The sequence below is a fragment of the Anarhichas minor genome, unplaced genomic scaffold, assembly GCF_050575085.1.
Source record: "Anarhichas minor isolate MPS153535 unplaced genomic scaffold, ASM5057508v1 ptg000035l, whole genome shotgun sequence".
NCBI classification, from domain to species: domain Eukaryota; kingdom Metazoa; phylum Chordata; class Actinopteri; order Perciformes; family Anarhichadidae; genus Anarhichas; species Anarhichas minor.
Window position 1 is genome coordinate 2,707,900 of NW_027466481.1, and position 17,908 is coordinate 2,725,807.

Sequence of the window (17,908 nt, forward strand, 5' to 3'; positions counted from 1 at the left end):
AACCCTCCACTGAAACCCATACCAGTTTGGGAGATAAAGGACTAATACAGACTGAGTATGAAATAGTTTAAGTCACTCTAAATATTAGAAATGATTAATGTAAAGATTTGAGAATTCACAGTAAATAATCATACCAAAGGTAGTAGGTACTAAAGACTATACGTCTGTAGCTAAGCTTATATTTCACATTTATAATTTGATTAAACCGTGTCCCTTAGAACAGGTATTATGACACTTGGTTGAACGTATTTGGAGTTAAAGTTTTTTGTTCTCAGTGGTTCCTGTAAAATACATTTACAAATGACGACATTTTTGCAGAAGTACAATGAAGTCCAATGGAACTTATTTGTGTTTTGCACACAAAATATGCAAACTGCCAACTCTGAGATACAGTTGGAAGATCCTGATTTAGTTGTGTCTATTAGATACATATAGTGAAGGGAAAAGTACAATTCCTGCTGAAATATAAACTCAGTGGCCACTTTAATAGACACAATTATACAGTCTAAAAGTCTACTTTTGCCTATAATGTTCAGTTTTTGTTGACACTCTCATCTGTGTTGATTAACTACAGGTAAGACTGCAGAATCCGACCTTTATAAAGTGAAACGAGACGATATTAGTACTCGTTTGAAAATATTATTGGCCAATTGTTCGAAAAGCATGACAATTAATTGAATTTGCATTAGAATTATTGATATTTAATGAAATAAATGTAATCAAACAAAAACAAATAACTTCATAAGTTTATTTTTGAATTTCTTCTAAATCTAAGTCTACCTTATAAAATGCAGATGAAAAATGCAAATTAGCCAAGTTTACAAATGAAAACTGGACTTTACTACAAAGAATGTGCTGTCCACTAATAGGCGAACCAAAAGGAACAAAGAAATGGCATTATATTAATAATAAACAAATGGGAATATAATAGCACCATAGGTTATACAACAGACACAGTATCCACAGTAGCTGTTCCCTGTAGGAACACTGTTACTACAGTGCGTTTTCATCGGGGATTAAAAGGCTTCTTTGACAGAATGATGTCATTAAAGGACGGGGGATTTATTCGCCGATTGTGTTTCTGATACACGGCTTACTGAACTCCACTCCCGTTCACGGCGATGTGAACGCGGAAGGAAACGTGAGCCACACGGGCCGGTCACACCCCCTTTTCTCTGAACACCGCAGACTCCAGCCGACACACATACACACACACACACACACACGCACACGCTTGACATACGCTAGGTGCAACTGCGCAGACACACCGAAGACAAGGGAGAATTCGTCTTTAACTCGTTTCTGCAATATTACACCGCGCTGCCTGAATGTGACGCGACAACACTTAACGACAACGCTCACCGGTGAGTAGTTTAGCTTTTTCCCCATTTATTGTATTATTTTATACGATGGTCGAGAGTGGAAATAAATGTAAAGAAAATAATTGTATGGCTGGCAGCAACATGGAAAACGATCGTTGCGCACCACAGGGATCATCCACGCCAAAATAAAAAGTCACTGTATGACATTACTTGCCACCAAATTCTGCCTCGAAATTAAATGCGCACAAATATTGACAAGAAAAGTATCAAAGGTACATTGTTTGACCCTCAGAGGGAGACGTCGTTCTGAATCAGGTCCTCGGGTGACGTTGAGTGCGTATTCCTTCTCGATTTATTATTTTTCCGTCACGCTGAATGATGCGTCATTATGCGTTTGGATGCACTCTACAGTCTATGGATGCGCATGAGGAAACTCCAGGAGGATGCACTGTCTATCCTGTCCAGGACATGAGCCTACTGGCTTTGATACGCTTTCCTTTGGCGTAAGGTTATGTCATTTCACCAAGTGTAGTGAAAATATCTGTGAAGTAGCCTCGGGGTTGAATAATTTGCTAGAAGCTCAGCAGCCATAGTCTCAGTCAAAGTTTACATCTTGAACTTTGTTTAACGGTTTAGGGATTTTTAAAGTGCACTTGTTGGACCACCGGAGGACTGAAGGAGGAACTCAATATTGGAGTTGTTTAACTTTACCAGTTGTTTTTAGTGGTTAGCCCAATGACTGTTGTGATTGCAGGTTTCACCAAGCTGTCCCTCCACCTACTGTAAACAGCTAAACTCTTGAACCAAGCCCAACATGTCATACACACAAGAATTGTCTCTTAGACTTGAAGTAAACTTTAGAGTTTCCTGTAAATGCTCATCTAAATGGGTTTTGTGGTCCAACATGAAACTGCTTCTGGTGTTCAGTGATGCAAAAAACGAAAGTTTAAAAACATTATCATGTGATTTCCTGTTGGTCCGCTGCATCCTGGTTGAGGTTGACCCTCTAAAACAAACACCAGCAGCACTTAAGTACACACCAAATGAAAAGGTGTGCCCATGTTGCACTTACAGAAATAACATTAAATATCCCTTTGTCTTGTTTTCACTTTTGTGTAAGCCACCTTCTTTGTGAGGATATAGACTTACTGATCATGTATTCATCGTACTGTAAATGTGTCTGTCTGTATGTGGCTTGGAAGTGTTGCCAGTATTGACATAGGTAGTCCCAAGAAGCAGAACATTTTAATATCTGCAACACTGGAGTACCTACAGCAGAAGATTAAAGCATTCTGGTTATACGCCATGCCGCCCGTAATTAACTAGATGAACACCAACCGTTTCTAAACGCTTCATGCAGAGACTTAATTTAAAGGGGCATGAAAACACAAACAACTCTATGTCCTCTCATCATTGGATAGGTGTTCCCAACCGACCAAGATAGAGGACATTTAGCTGATGAGTTCCCTCTTTTTAATGCAGCAGAGTTCCACAAACTTGGTGATGACAGACAGCTGAGGAGCTTGTCGGTGTGAGGATGCCTCAGAGACACTTAGCTGTGTGACATTTTCCGGGCAAAAGTAGCCTAGAAATCGTGAAGTGGCAGACGCTACCTTTTACAAACTGTTGATTGTGAACGTTTTCAGATAGAACTAAACGATGAAAAAGCAGCACAAATCCTCCTAAAAAAACCTGCTGAGTGATATTGAACTGCCTTAGTTGGGGGAAAGTTAGCTGCAACTGCTGATAACTGTTATCAATAAACCTTCACCCAAGTTCAGTGCCAAGCTGAATAGTGTTCTCGTCTGTCATTGTAGGCGATTAGCAAAGATTGATGTTGCAGGAACTGTCTGCATGAGATCATCCATTTGTCTCTTTAGCAGTTACAGTAGCTCCCTGAAGACAAACAAAACTCAGCGTATACACATTCAGAGATAACTGAATGAATCAGGCTATTCAGAAGAAGTTTTTTTTTTTTTTTTTAATTACCCACGAGGAAGCAGAAAGGTTTATCTTGTGTTGAACAGCTCGGCCAGCGGCTTTCTATCCATTAACTGCCTCACCATGAGAAGTGTCTTGAGGGAGCACCAAGAGGGACTGCCACATTTCAATAACAACGATTGTGCCAGTGACAGTTGCTGTGACTTTTCTGAAATAGCGAGCAGGGTGTCTCAGGGGCACATATAGATAGCAAGTGTGATTCCAGCTGCCACTGTGGCATCCAAGTCTTAATGATAGGGCAGTTGACGAGTGGAGTGTTTCTTTTCATATGCTTTGAGCTATGTATCAAGTTGCTGGACCATTGTTGATCAGAGCTACTTTTGCCGTAACACAAAATAAACAGCTGATGAGGATTATACAGCTGTCACTCCGTACTCATAAGGGGGGCTCTTAATCGAGTCTGTGTGTGTGTGTGTGTGTGTGTGTTCTGAACTTCTATCCTTGCGAAGCATTACCAGTTAAATTCTGTTTTACTATTTAAAACGTGTCTACTCACCAAACTTTGTTATGCGTTTTCAATCCTGCAATGTTGAAGACCGACTTTTCTAGTTAGTTCCTGGTAAAATAAGGTGACCAAGATTGTTCATTAGGATACCAGTCAAATAACTTCAAGGTGATACTTTTGTGAGGGAAGTTCATCTTTGGTCAAATTACACTATAATACCAATATTATCTATCTCGAAATATCACACCCATTGATACAAGCATTAGATAATCAATAACAAGGACACCCAGTGATACAGCTCAGAAAACCTCCCAGGAAGACTGGAGTTAGACTTTAAACCAGGAAAGATGTTGTTTTTCCTGCTGCTGCCATTTGTGAATGCATCATCAACTGTAGGATCTGGTGCAGAGTTGACAGTGGAGTGACAAGCACACGAATGAGGTTGGCAGTTGATGAAGTGGTTAGTTCAGTGCTCCAGATGGAGTTGAGGTGAAAATGCAGACATTAGGGGCAACTAAAAGTCCTCACAAGTATAGTAAGACACAACATGTGTTAGTGACTGCGTTTGGGTACGCAAATCTAGTCGTGAATGATTAAAGACTGAGCTTAAGGCGGCCTTTCAGAGAGGCTGAAATGTCGGTGATTAGGCTGCCGCCCATACAGTGTGCTGCCGGGACAGCTGCAGCTGGTTATCAATCAAGCGTTTAGAGAAAAGCTATCGAAACGGATCCCACTGCTCGATTCTACCAACCAGTTTTTTTGTAATGAATACAGATGCAAAGAGGTACTTTAGTTGCAATCTCTTACAGCCATCTACTGTACATAAAGTCATAATGCAATACTCCTTTGACTGGGATTCCACATCTCTGTATCGACAGTTTCTGATGAAACTATTTTCAGCCATATGAAAATTGTCTAAATCACAGATCTGTTGGTTTTGAATATTTAATGACAGCAATTACAACAAATGTAGAATAATCCAATACAATTTAAGGAGCAGTGTCTAAGATGTAGTGGCATCTAGTGGTAAAGTTACAAATTGCAACTAATTGAATACCCCTCCGCTCACCCCTCCCTTTCCAAGCGTGTCAGAGAACTACGGTGGCCTTCAGGTAACGTAAAAACCTGAATGGCCCTCTTTAGAGTTTGTCCGTTCTGGGCTACTGTAGAAAAATGGCGCTGCAACACGACGGAGTCCTTGAAGACGACTAGCTCCGTATTTAGATATAAATGGCTCATTCTAAGGTAACAAAAAACAATTCTTAGTTTCAGGTGATTATACACTGAAGAAAATATAGTTGTGAATATTATGTTCCACTTCTGCCAATAAATCCTGCTTAATCTTACACACTTTAAGTTTTCAACCTTCAAGGCCAACTTCCCCTGGTATATAGAGCAAAATTAAGAAGACTGGTACAATTTATTTATTTTACGGTTTAGCTACCATGTGCTGGAAAGGGGCACATCTGAATGCCATTCTTGAAATGTGCAGTGTAAGCTAAACTGTCTGTTGAGGCTGGAACCTCAGGAAATTATTCTCTGAAAGCCAAAAACAACAAGCTGCCAGGAATGGGGAGAGTGGGAAGTTCATAGAGCATGAGGTGGAGGCGGGACAAGATGGATACATTTCAGTGCTCTCCAAAATAGTAGCTTCAGATGCACACTGGGACCCTCATGTGATAGCGTGCGCTGGTTTTTAAATCCCCGTCATGTGCAGTCGGCAATTTCCTCTGTCCAAAGTCCTTGAAGATAACTTTCTCATCATGAAAGAACATTTATTTGATCCCTGGCACGTCCTGTAGTCCGAGGATCATATGTCACTGATAATGCCATGTGGACCTGGGAAAGAACTGGACGCCTTGTAATAGAGAGTAGAAGAGAAGAAACTTATTTTGAAGTGAAAAGTATACTGAAGTGAACATGCAGTCTCGTAGCAAATTCACAGCTGATCATAAACCATATGCAAATGTCATGGGGTGAACTGGCCACAGAGGAATTCAACTATTTCCCCGTCTAGTGAGGTGAACTATAAATAAATCACGTTGGACTAGTAAAGTGTGAGTTCAACCGTTACCGGTGCTTTTAATCCCGAATGACGAGGCATTTAAAATAAAAAAAATGAATTGGACCAGTCTTCTTACTTCGTAATTTGTATTAAATTCTTGTAAAGACAACATTTGTGGCGTGAAGATATACAGTATTTAGCAGCTTTGCGTTCTATTTCAGAGGCATAGATATATGGTCGGTCATTACTTCCTCAAAAATGATCAGCTCAGTTATTTGCGCTGAATATTTTATGCCACATCTGTTCACATCTTTAATTTTCTCTTGTTGACACATTCTCGGCGGCCGTTGGTAGAGTTCAGTTAAGGTATTTGGAAGTGTGCATAAGTGGCGAGGTTTGGAGTTGATTGTAGAGACTTGTCTTATATGTGTGGGCAAATCATTCAAAAATGAAAAATAGAATGGAACATGCAGGCTTTGCTTTTGTCACCTTATTTGAAAAAAAATGTTTTGTCTTTTCATGGGAACACGGAGACTACAGAACAAACATTTCTCTCACAGGTTTTTTCACATCACCCAATTTACAGTATACATATACCACAGTGGAGGTAAAGTATAGCATATCTAACTGATAGCTGGAACTATGTATTTTAGAGTGGGCTCAACAAGTAGTCAGATGACTGACATACGACTGCCCTCTATGCAAATGACCAGCGACCAAATAAAACTGCTTGTGTTTGGATGCCCTACACTATTGCCTTCTTCCTTATCCACAGCTGTTCCGTCTCTTCACTCAGCTTTTCCATTAAGACTGCTTTTGAAGTGCATCTCGGATGACTCATCTCTGTCGGATATTGAAATTCTTGAATTTTCTACTCTTGCCTCACTTTATCTATTTTTAATTTTTCTTCCGTGATACTTGTTAAAGATTAATATCTATTCAATGCAGCCAATGCCTTAAAAAAGGTAATTGAATAACCTTAGACTTTTTTGTTAAATATATTGTTTGCCGTTTACAAAGTCCTAACTCGGCTGTACAACTCTTTTGTGCGACAGTTTGAGGTGGGCTGGCTGCAGTGATGTCCAGAGCCACAAAATCTGCCTCGAGGTCCCGGAGCCGTTCCAGGTCCCGGAGCCGCTCCAGGTCCCGGTCAAGATCCCACTCTACCTCCCGCTCCAGAAGTCGCACCAGATCCCGGTCCAGGAACCGCCACCACCGGTAGAGCCCCGTTTTATGAACTATCCTCCTTTCTGAGCAATCTATTGGCTGTGTTGTTTTTCTGAGGTCAACTGCCTGTTGCTTCATTGTTGGAGATGCCTCTTTGTTGCCAGACCAGAATCATTTAAACAAGGTTATGTACTAATAGTATTTAGTACATACAGTGTGAATGAAGAATGCCTTGACCCACCTAATGCTGAAAGTATGAATGACTGTGATGAAGAAAAGAAAAACTAGCAGCAGGTGCAGCTGGTAAAGTGCTGCCTTGTTATGCACAGACACCAGTATCAACCATCCATCCACTCAAATTCTATCGAGTAAATCGTATCCCTAAGATCTGACTATGCTGGTAAGATTTGACATGTAAAAAAATATGTATGCAGGTAGATTATTTGTGACAGTGGGGATGTCAACAGGCAGCTTTGTGTTCAGTTATAGTCAGCGTGACCCGTTGGCTGCATATTTATTGATTTCCATCTGCAAGACCTTCTTGTCTTGGACTTTATTACTTTGGTTCTCATGAACTCTGGAGAACTGGTGCAGCATGTAGGGTATTAATGGATTTGGGTTGGACTCCAACTCTTGACTTCGGCTTCTGTATCAAGAGGAAATTGATGTTTTAGAAAGAGTTCAGCTGCCGGTTTGGGAATTGAATTAAGTAGGAGCGAACATTATTGCAGTTTGCAATTGGTGGGAAAACATTTTCATATTAGTCGACCTCATCGGCATGAGGTATGAAAATATTTAAATCAGGAGGGCAGCATTGGTTGGTTTGCTTGAATAGAAATGTGCTGGTTGTTGGGTTATCTGCTGGATATGATGTGTGTTTTCAAGAAAAAGTGAGGCTTCACATTGATGCCTTTGCTGTTTCTATACAGAATGACTTGTGGTAATAAAATGGCAGGGCAGCTCATTTTTACTGACAGTGCACATATTCAAATTAGCATGAGTAAGAGACATGGAAGGAATCTAATGGTTCACTCTTCCTGTGCCCACCTTTCTCATGTGCAAATGGTTTGTGGTCACACTGGACCTGTGCAAGCCTGAATGCACACATTAGCATAATGTGTATATAAACACAGATTAAAATACAAACACACCAAAACATACTCACACATTATTTCCCTACATCTTGTTGGAAAAACACAGCTCCAACAGGTTTGCAGGTCTGAAGACTAAACACAAACCTTCTTCTCTTGACTCCCCTTTCACTGTCAGCATATCTTAATTGATGAATCATCAGTAGTTAAATGGGCCACAGATGCAGACTGCAGCAAAACACTTACTCTGGACTTTCCTAACTGACTTATTTCATGTTTAATAAATATAAAGACCACATTAAGATGTTGATAGTATTTTGGATGAACAGTCAGCATAGTAAAAATGTCTCACTAAACTGGTTAAACAGCCAGTATAGCTGGCAAGCATGGAGTCAAAGGATTGGAGTAGGAGATTTTTTTCCTCTCTCAAACGGTCCATGTGACTTTCTGCTCCACCATAGTTGGCCAGACGAGACAAAGTATCTGTAGCTCGCAACGTGAGTGTGCGGTGCGGCTCAGTGCGCTGCTCTCTTTGCTCACTCTGTATTCCAATGCAAAAACACACTAGGTGAGTCTTTTTTTAGCCTTTTTATATGGCTTTAGCATGTCTTTGCATGTAGTGTGGTTCTGCGCTGCCCTGTCCAGTTATTGTTCTGCAATATATAGGCTTTGTATGTATTTGTAAATATACTTTCACATTTCAGTTGATCTTTATCTTATATTACGATTGTAATTGGAAAACCAGCTGAGAAGATTCGTTTTATTTATTGATAGTTGTCTAAAAGTTGCTGAAGATGTACTGTTGCTGTAGAGAAAACACGAACAGAAAAAGAACTAGTTTGATGTATTGCAGTAGATTTGCGACATTCATAATCTCAAAGCTGTTGGTGGAAAGTTGTGGATATTGTGTTGACATGGGTTAAAAAGAGCATGTTGGACTGATCTAAATCACTGAAGACGGGTATAATCTATAGATTGTGTTTAAGGTTCGGGCTACAGAACGACACGAGGCATTTCATCAGAAGGGCAGCAGAGCCACCATGTGGCCTAGTCTCACCTTGCATCTTGGCTCTGCACCACAATGTGAAAGCTCTGCTTTTCAAACGGACTGGTTTAATTAAGTAGCAATCTAAGTTGTATTTTTTTTGGCATGCGTTTGTCAACTTGTAACATTTCATAGTCCATTTAGCCATAGTGGCATTCAGTGCTTTAAAGTGTCCTTAGTGTGATTAGCCAACATCTAGATTTCTTTATAAACTGAGTGACTAGGTTGTACTACATTGGTGAAATGGCAAAGCGCTATATGATCACATACACAGCAGGGGTGTATCCGACTCTCTGCTCAGTAAATGTTACATTTTGTGAGAGAGTCTCAGATCGATGTTCGGAGTTTAGTGAAGAGCCTGTGAGTTACAGATTCAGGAAGCCATGTATTAGATTGTAGTACATTCCTCAGACACTTCAAAAAAAACGTTTTGTTATGTATATCTATAGTCTTAATTTGTGTATTAAGTGATAACTATTTGCTTGCTTTTCCTCTTTGCTTTTGTTCACAGCTCTAGGTCTCGGTCATGGTCAAGATCTCATTCTCCATCTCATAACCGGGAGAAGAAATACCAGAGGGGATACCAGAATGGTCGTGAGTTCCGGGGATACCAGCGCGGCTTCCGGAGGCCGTACAACTTCAGGGGCCGAGGGCGGGGCTACTTCCCACGTGGACGCTACCAGCGTGGTGGCTATAACAATAACAACAACTTCCGCCCCAACTGGAAGAATTACAAGCAGTACCCTCAAAAAGAAGAACAACAACAGCAACAACAACAACAGCAACAACAACAACAACAACAGCAGCAGCAGCAGCAGCAGCAGCAGCAGCAAAACCATTCACGAGGACGCTCTCACAACCTCCAGCAACGCTCAGGAAGCCCCCCTCGTGGTCACTCTCACCACTCTGACCGATCCTCTTCGCCATTATCCAGACACTCGCAGCATTCTTCCTCTTCCTCACACTCCTCTCCCAAATGGAAGCCATCCTTGTTGCAGATGAACCAGAACTCCAAAGATGTGAAAGAGGAGCTTTCTGCCTCCAAGGAGGTCCAAAAGGGAGGAGGGGGAGATGAGGAGCCAGTGGAGCTCATCGGGGTGTTGGCAGGAGATGCCAATGAAGGAACATGCAGCGGGAAAAGTGAGGGAAAATGGCAGAGCCTGACAGACTGCAGAAGCAGTCCAAAGAGAACGAGTCCTCTGGTAAGCTCTGTTGTTATTGTTGGTCAGAACAGCCAAACTACAAACCAGTCAAGTCCTTCCCCTAAAATCACGAACGACATTGGCAATGGCGCCCCCTCCTGGAAGATGGTGTGTAGTAGTTCATCCTCAACCAAGAAAAGCCCACATGAAGGTCTAAATCCAATGCTTGCAAGCTATGACTTCTTCTCCAACGAGGAATACCTGGATGGAGATAAAACGGCAATATCCGTTGCCTTCAAACAGTAAGACAGATTTTTACTCTTCTTTTTTCAAATTGTTTTATCAGACTATGCAAGCTTTATAAATGTACAGATACAATGTGATGAATTATTGCTTGAATCCTTCATGTGCCTTTTTTAAGACCACACTTTTTATGTCATTTTATCCTGGGTAGTAAATATTTGTCTTGTTTAACAACATTGTTTAACAAGGAAAATAATGTAAATGTCAAATTAGGGCCTTTACAAATAAGACTTTTTTAAACACCGGGGGGGAAATAGTGTCAGATAAGTATTTTATATTTAAAAAGGCTCTAATTTGACATCTTGTCAGATTTCTTCTTTAATTTCTGCAGTTGTCTCACAAGTTGCATGCCCAGTTAGATGCAGCTCTTTATCTCTTGTCATTGTTTAGGTTTTTGGAGGAGCAAAAAAAAAAAGCCAAAGCTCTTGAAAATGGCAAGACCACAGAAGCAAAAGATGTGGACATGGAGGAAGGGAAAATGAAGGCCAAAACATCAGCAAATATCTCTGACTCACTGTCAAGAAAGTACAGAGAGGACATTGATGGCGAAGTGTCTCTGAAAAGCTTTTTGAAAGCTTCTCCTTTTCTGTCTGCTGACGGGGAGGAAGAGGACGAGGCGATAATCAAGCCTCGTTCAAAGTCTCTTCACAAAGACTGGCACAACGGGGACGAGTCCTTTAAGACAAAGATAAAGGTCACTCACTCATCCCGGGAACTGTTTGATGAATGCTTTGGCAAATGGCAGAATGTGGCCTACTCACAGGTAGCCAACAGTGACCTCGACGTCATGGCAGAGGACATATACCTCGCTCGAAAGCAGGAAAAAGCAGCGGCCATAGCTGCTGCCCTCGCCAAGAGGGAGTTGGCGGGAAAATGTGAGGGACTGTCCCCAGACATGGGTGGTAAAGCCAGGAAAATGGCAAAATCTCCCTCCATCTCATCTCCTACACCACCACCACCAAGGAGGAGCTCTGACAAAGAGCTCAGGGGAGAGGACTCACATTTCATGTCCTCAAGAAAACAAGAAACTAAATTAAATGTCAGAATGGATTTCCTTGGAGAAAGCCTGATGAGGTGAGCATCACATAATGATACTGGGTGTTTCCTCAGTGAGCCATAAGTCTTATCTGTACGTCCCGATGAAGACATTGCAACAGTAGCTAATACTAAACTTCTGATATACTGATTCCTAACAAGAATTATATATCTAAACTCATTTTAATGTTGTTTTATGTGATTGAAGGACAAGCTTTCTGTTTTTTGACGATTTTTTAACCAAAAAGAACAGACCTAAGTTATTTTTTTTTCTTTTCCAGGTCTTCTGATATCTTAGCTGAGGAGCGACAGTTGTCTCAAGATCTTGTGCAGTCCTCAAAAAAGGATCAAGAGTTTCGCTCCATCTTTCAACATGTTCAAGCTGCTCCGTCACAGAGGAGTCCCTCCGAGCTGTTTGCTCAACACATTGTCACCATCGTTCACCACACTAAAGGTGAGTCCTCACCTCTTTTGCTGTCATTATTAGAGTGGTGTAATCTAATAATAGCTTTTTTAAAAGGGACAAATCACTCTACATGTTTAGTGTAGTAAGATTTAGCCATTCAGTTTAGCCACACTGAGCATTGTAACCTTCAAAGTAGCGATAAACAAATTCATGACAATTGCAGTTTCTCTGCAAACCAAAGCATGATGTTTTTTTAGGGGACTGTAAAACAAGGCCTTAAGCGCTTAGTAATGTTTCACTTCCTACATTATATAAGATCTTGTGTCACATGGGAATATTGAATTCAATGCAGCATCACAGTTGGATGGAAAAAGTCACAGACAGTAGATGCACTTACTACTTTAACGGCTGTTTTTACCGTGTCCCTGCACAGCTCAGCACTTTCCAGCCTCTGGAATGACTCTAAACGAGCGATTCACCATGTACCAAAGACGAGCTGCAGAGAAAGAAATCATGAAGCCAAGAAAAAGCCCAGAGATACACAGGTAGAGTCGCCTATTGAGTGACCCTCTCACCTTCAGTGTGCTGTGGCTTCACCTCCTCTTTTAACAGCTTTCAGGTATTTCTCTCACCTTTCCTACCTGAAAAAAAAAAAAAAAAAAAAAAACTATCTCGGCTTATTTTTTGCTCATGCTCAATTTTTTCCTTTTTCTTTTGTCCGTTTTGTGTTGTCTTTGTAGTTGAATGCACTGTAGCTCACAGTTTGTCGTTTTGGCACTTGTACCGTGGTTCCTTTGCTGTGTGCATTCAAATCATCTTGTCTTAACTGTGTTTCCTTCTCACAGGAGAATTGATGTTTCACCAAGAGCTTTTAAGAAACACTCTCAAGTTTTTGAGGCGATGAAAAGCTCAGAGGATGGCACTTACAAGGTGACTGAACATTTTGCAAACTGAAGTACGTTGGAAAAATCAAACAACAGCAAACGAGTGCGCAAGCCAGATGCCTTTAGGCTGAACTCTCTGAAAGCCTGTCAGGCTTTCCTTGAAGGGAGATGCAGAGTCTAAGAAATGCAAATGCTGAATAAGGCACTTTGACTTTGTTGTTTGTTATATATCGCCTTCACACATGGTGAAATGCTTAGACTGTGGGCACAAGCCTGACCAAGGCCAATGAATCATATAAGTTCAGAAATGGAAGCCACTGTGCCAAAGCTGTTCAAAGGACTCTAAGCAATTGTCTTCGTAAGTATTCTTTAAAAAATAAGGAACGGAATTAACCAACCGCAAGCACTTTAATGCACCTGTGCTTATATTTACGTGTTTAACTTTCTGAGTAAACACTCACAATATTTCTTTATTGATGCGCATGGGCACATGGTCAAACATGAGGCGCAAATACTAAAATATATTAAAGTGAGTAAACTTAAATTAGCATGAATCCTCTTTTTCTTCACTATTGTTAAAGAACCATGCTGGTCGTTTTGCTCAACAACTACAAACTGTGTATACTTTTAAGTAGGGACACAAAACTATTTCCCAAAGCATACCTCAAAGTTTCTAGATTGGTTTCCCAACTCCCAAGCAGCTATTGGTTTGACTTCATGTCAGAACAGTGTGATAATTAACTCACAGTGACTTTAAACTTCTTTGAAACAGGAAATACATCACTGCGCACATTCATGGATTGTTTTGAAAACACTTTGAATTCTTGAAAGCACCATGTCTCCTAAGCTCTGATGGTCAAAATGTGGGAATTGGCCGCTGAGGACGTAATGTTACACATGGAAGACATACAAGCAAGGATGATGTGAAATATGCTGGTGCTGTAGTGCAGCAGATTCTCGAAGCCTTGGATGCTGGATTTTCCCCACAAGCATTCGAATGCCCAGTAAGGAGGTTTTCAAAGACCCATTTGGCGTTTAACCATGGATTAACTTAACTTTAACACAAAAAAGCATCTGACTACATATTAACAGTGATGGATTGCCTATCTGAAGCAAATTGTTAATTTTTTTCAAGTTGATTTTCCTACCATATTTAAATAGCTGCTTTGAAGGCAGAAAAAAATCAATCTAAAAACATATGCTTTGGAGAATGGTTCAGATTTTAAGGTGATTCTTAAACATGCAAAACTTCTGGTTTTGCCCTTTAAGTGCACTGGAGAATTCACTTTACAACAGCTTGCTTTTATTCATGGCAGCCGTCTGTTATCAGGGGTTTTTCCCCTTTACTCACTGTTTAGTCTAAAAACCAGCTTGGCTGAGAGCAGATTGATAGCATCTAAATGCTAACCCAAAGTCTGTCCACGACGTTGTGTTCTGTTTTTGATTTTCTCAGGATGGCGGGGAAAAACTGACGGGTGACCCGATGGACCTTCGTTTGGATATCGAGCGCCGTAAAAAATATACCATCCATGACAGAGATAATAATCAGGATCGGGGAGGAGATGTGGGAGATTCCCCAGATTCTAGTAGAGACAGATCCATGGAAAAGCTATCCAAATCGAGCGAAAGATCAAAGTATGTGCGACTGCCCTGTATTGTTTCCAATTATCTTCAAATGTGTTTAATACCGTTGTTCATCTCACCTGCATGATAAAGAGTTTGCCATGAAGGATTTTGCATGCTATTTCTCTCGTAGGAAAAGTCAGAAGAAGCGCTCTCGCTCAAGTTCGTCCTCATCTTCCTCGTCCTCAAAGTCCCAAAAAGAAGCTTTGCCCCATGGCAAGTCTGATCCCAAAGATAAAGGCATTGACAGGGCCCAACTGGGTCAAACAGAGTCATCAGGACCAGCTGAAAGAGGAAGGCCACATGGTGGATTTGTAAGTTTAACATATGATGGTGGATTGACACCGTGCATTTGAATCAATGGTTTTTCTCCATTTCAATTCCTTGTCTTTTATTCCAACTACAGCAAGTTCGTATCCGTGGAAGGAGCTGGAACGGAGGCAATTATCAGGGAAACTGTTCACATAGTAACATGATGGCAAACATGGCTGTACAACCAGAAAATGAAGACTGGGACCCAGAGTACACTCCCAAGAGCAGGAAATACTTCTTGGTAGGGTTGATCTCTTTCCCAATCATGTTTGAATTAACCACCTGGTGTCGTTCGGTCCAATCTAGCACAAGTTTGTCCTTTTGGCAACTGTTGTCTTGACACACCTCCATCCTTTCATTTCTCCCAGCACGACGACAGAGAACGGGAGGCAGAGTGCAAAATGGTGAACAACCGAGGGAGAGGACGGGGAAGCTTCTCGCGTGGAAGGGCGCGATTCATCGTCCGCAAAGCCACTGGGGGCCCCAACACCAACAGCCCCAAATGGGCCAATGACAAGTTCCAGAGCAACGGGGAGCAAGGTGACACGCATGAGGAGACGGAGCAGGACCATAAAGAAGGAGAGGACAGAATACTGGAGCAGTGAAGCAGGGTGCTGCTGAGAATCTTAATTTTCTTCTTGTGTTGTTATGGGATTTGAATCAGTGATTTTATCCACCACAATGGATTCATAAATGCAGATTAAGACTCTTTTTAATGCCTTAATTTCAGTTTAGGATACTCACTCTGACTTGACATAACGATTTTCCACATCAGGATAGAAGTCATACCTAGTAGTAGCACTGTTTAAAGGTGAATTGCTGTTTCTCATAAGAAGTTGGATTTATGTTAAAATGATTTATTGCTTTATATGTTTATGGGGAATTTTACTTTTATCTCGCAGAATTGATTAAAAAAAAAAAAATACTACTTAATTTGACATTTTTAAGTAGCAAGAAAAGGTCATATCATAGACCTTATGCTTATGCAAATGAAGAAATGTTTTGCGAGTGGGTTAGAAGAGGAATAGTTTTAGAACAGCAGGCTTGTTGTTTTGAGTTGTGTCTTGATTAGAATGACAGCAATAAGTACACTGTAGTTCATGTTGACATAAAAAAACATCGCTGTTTAGCCAATGCAGCACTCTACAAAAGACCCCGATCTGACATGGGACCAAACTGTATGGAGTCAAAGGTTATGCTCTACTGTCTTTCATTGTACTACAGCCAACAGATCTACAATACTGACACCATATGAGACTGTTACTATGAGGATAACTGTACATTTAATACGTTGCTCACTAAAGATTTTGCAGTCAAGATATTTCTATACATTACAGTCGCTCTTTGCTTGATCTTGGACACCACTAATCAATGTATAATATTGATAGTGATTATATATTTTCTCCAAAAGACATTCATAGTTTTTGTACCTGGCTAGACAGGATTTTGTCTGCAAAGGACTTGCCATAGATTTTGATGTTTTTCATTCACTGTTTGCAAACTTTTCTCCAGCCAATAGTGATTCAATCAGTTATGTTGTGTTCAACTGTGTTGACATTGTGATAGAAGAGGCTCAACATTTGCATTTGTTTATACAATACAAGGCAGTTTATAGAGCAAAGGATACAGTATGTCTAAACCTAAAATAAGAATGTTTTTCAGTGTATATCTCCAATCATTTTAAGTCTAGGATTAGGCTCATCTCTGTTTGGCCAACTGCCCGTACAGTTGGATTACACGTTCTTGTGCCTTGCTGCGGGTCTGCTGGTCTTATTTGTACTGCAGGTCAACAGATTGAGATTCAAATTTAAATGTTTCAAGATTACCTGCTTGGGGAATATTGCTTTTCTAAATAGGTGTTGTTACTGTTTTTTTTTCTTAGAGAATGTAAATTAAAGAGACTGATTACTTTAAAGTTCGCTTTGAGGTGTGCTTTTTTTTGAAATTTCTTTAAGGTGTAATAACAATTCAGGTTTATCTATAAGAAAGCCACTCACACAGTCATTATAGTTGTATCATGGGAAGCATGAGCTTGATGCTTGTCCTCACCTAGACTCCCACCAGAGAGGAACTTAACATACTGTGTAACAGTAGTTCATCTAGTGAATAAACATCTTTACCACATGCCAGTGACTACCTGCTGGTTGTAAATGTCAGTTAACAGCCTTCTTTTCTCCCGGAAACACTGCAGCAACTGAATATAAACCCATTTAGCAATAACCCATGCACCCGTGACCATAAACAGCGAGTCCCCCAGGGACAGCTCATTTAAATAATGCACCAGCTGCACAGGAAACCAACTAAATTGTACATGGTTAAGTCTCCAGATGACACTGCCATCTTGTGTTTTAGGACAAATTATTCAGACAATAGCAAATGCAACCACAAGATCCAGAATGTTTTTGTTGGGCTTTATCAGTATTTTAACCCTGCCAGACCACTCACCTTGGCTATGTTAAAAATATTACAACTTAGATTGATTCATGTCCATACCTGTTTATCTGACAACACTAATAATAACTTTAAGCATTTTTGGGGTTTTTGATTAAATAGTCATCAGACTGATCATGACAGAAGCTGAGCATGTCCTCCACTGTGACTCTCGCAGCTTCTGCTCTCTGGGTTTGCTCACTGGAGACATCAGTGAAAACACTTTCTTACTCTGTCCACCGAGGCGCTGGAAGACAGTGTCTAATTCAGTAATGGCATTTTTATAGTATTTTTTATAGTAAACAGGAAGGCAATCAAGTTGTCCAAAATCAAAGACCAATGCAGAAGGAAATATTTAAAAGTCTTTATAATATGGGCCTTAATGTATTTACATACATGCATTTATTGTATGCTCTGACGAAGAGAGTGGTCAAAACACGCTCTTTTAATAATTTAGCCACTATAATCAAGGCTTTTTAATATTTTCTTTCTAGTTGGTGTCAGATTTTGGAGTGCCTGGATTTCCGTCCTGTTGATCCTGATATTTTTCCCATTTATTTTTTATTATTTTCTACAGTTGAGTAAACAGAGCAACCAGTTATCGCTCTGTCCTGGTATTTTTATTGTATTGTAAAACATTATTTTAGTTTTACTGTGAATTTTTGTGTATTTGAAAATGGGGCCGTTTGTACTCATT

At 40.4% G+C, this 17,908-nt stretch overlaps 1 protein-coding gene across 2 annotated transcripts; it reads left to right on the forward strand.

The window, feature by feature from the left end:
• Positions 1–1,204: 1,204 nt before the first annotated feature.
• Positions 1,205–16,696, forward strand: thrap3a (thyroid hormone receptor associated protein 3a). 2 transcript variants are annotated; one of them, XM_076106754.1, is made up of 11 exons: positions 1,205–1,364; positions 6,829–6,991; positions 9,588–10,520; positions 10,912–11,595; positions 11,838–12,010; positions 12,396–12,507; positions 12,808–12,892; positions 14,300–14,481; positions 14,603–14,783; positions 14,876–15,022; positions 15,150–16,696. In XM_076106754.1, exons 2-11 carry the CDS (start codon positions 6,852–6,854, stop codon positions 15,384–15,386), a joined length of 2,874 nt encoding a protein of 957 aa, XP_075962869.1. In that variant the 5' UTR covers positions 1,205–1,364; positions 6,829–6,851; the 3' UTR covers positions 15,387–16,696. The 2 variants fall into 2 exon arrangements, with proteins under 2 accessions (XP_075962869.1, XP_075962870.1); XM_076106755.1 differs by lacking the exon at positions 1,205–1,364 and adding an exon at positions 6,550–6,738.
• The last annotated feature ends 1,212 nt before the right edge of the window (positions 16,697–17,908 follow it).

Excerpts from the sequence above, each read along its gene's own strand:
- thrap3a (XM_076106754.1), top strand. The coding sequence starts at position 6,852 with ATGTCCAGAGCCACAAAATCTGCCTCGAGGTCCCGGAGCCGTTCCAGG. Across the intron at positions 10,521-10,911 it reads ATATCCGTTGCCTTCAAACA|GTTTTTGGAGGAGCAAAAAA; the intron begins GTAAGACAGATT and ends GTCATTGTTTAG. Across the intron at positions 12,011-12,395 it reads CATCGTTCACCACACTAAAG|CTCAGCACTTTCCAGCCTCT; the intron begins GTGAGTCCTCAC and ends GTCCCTGCACAG.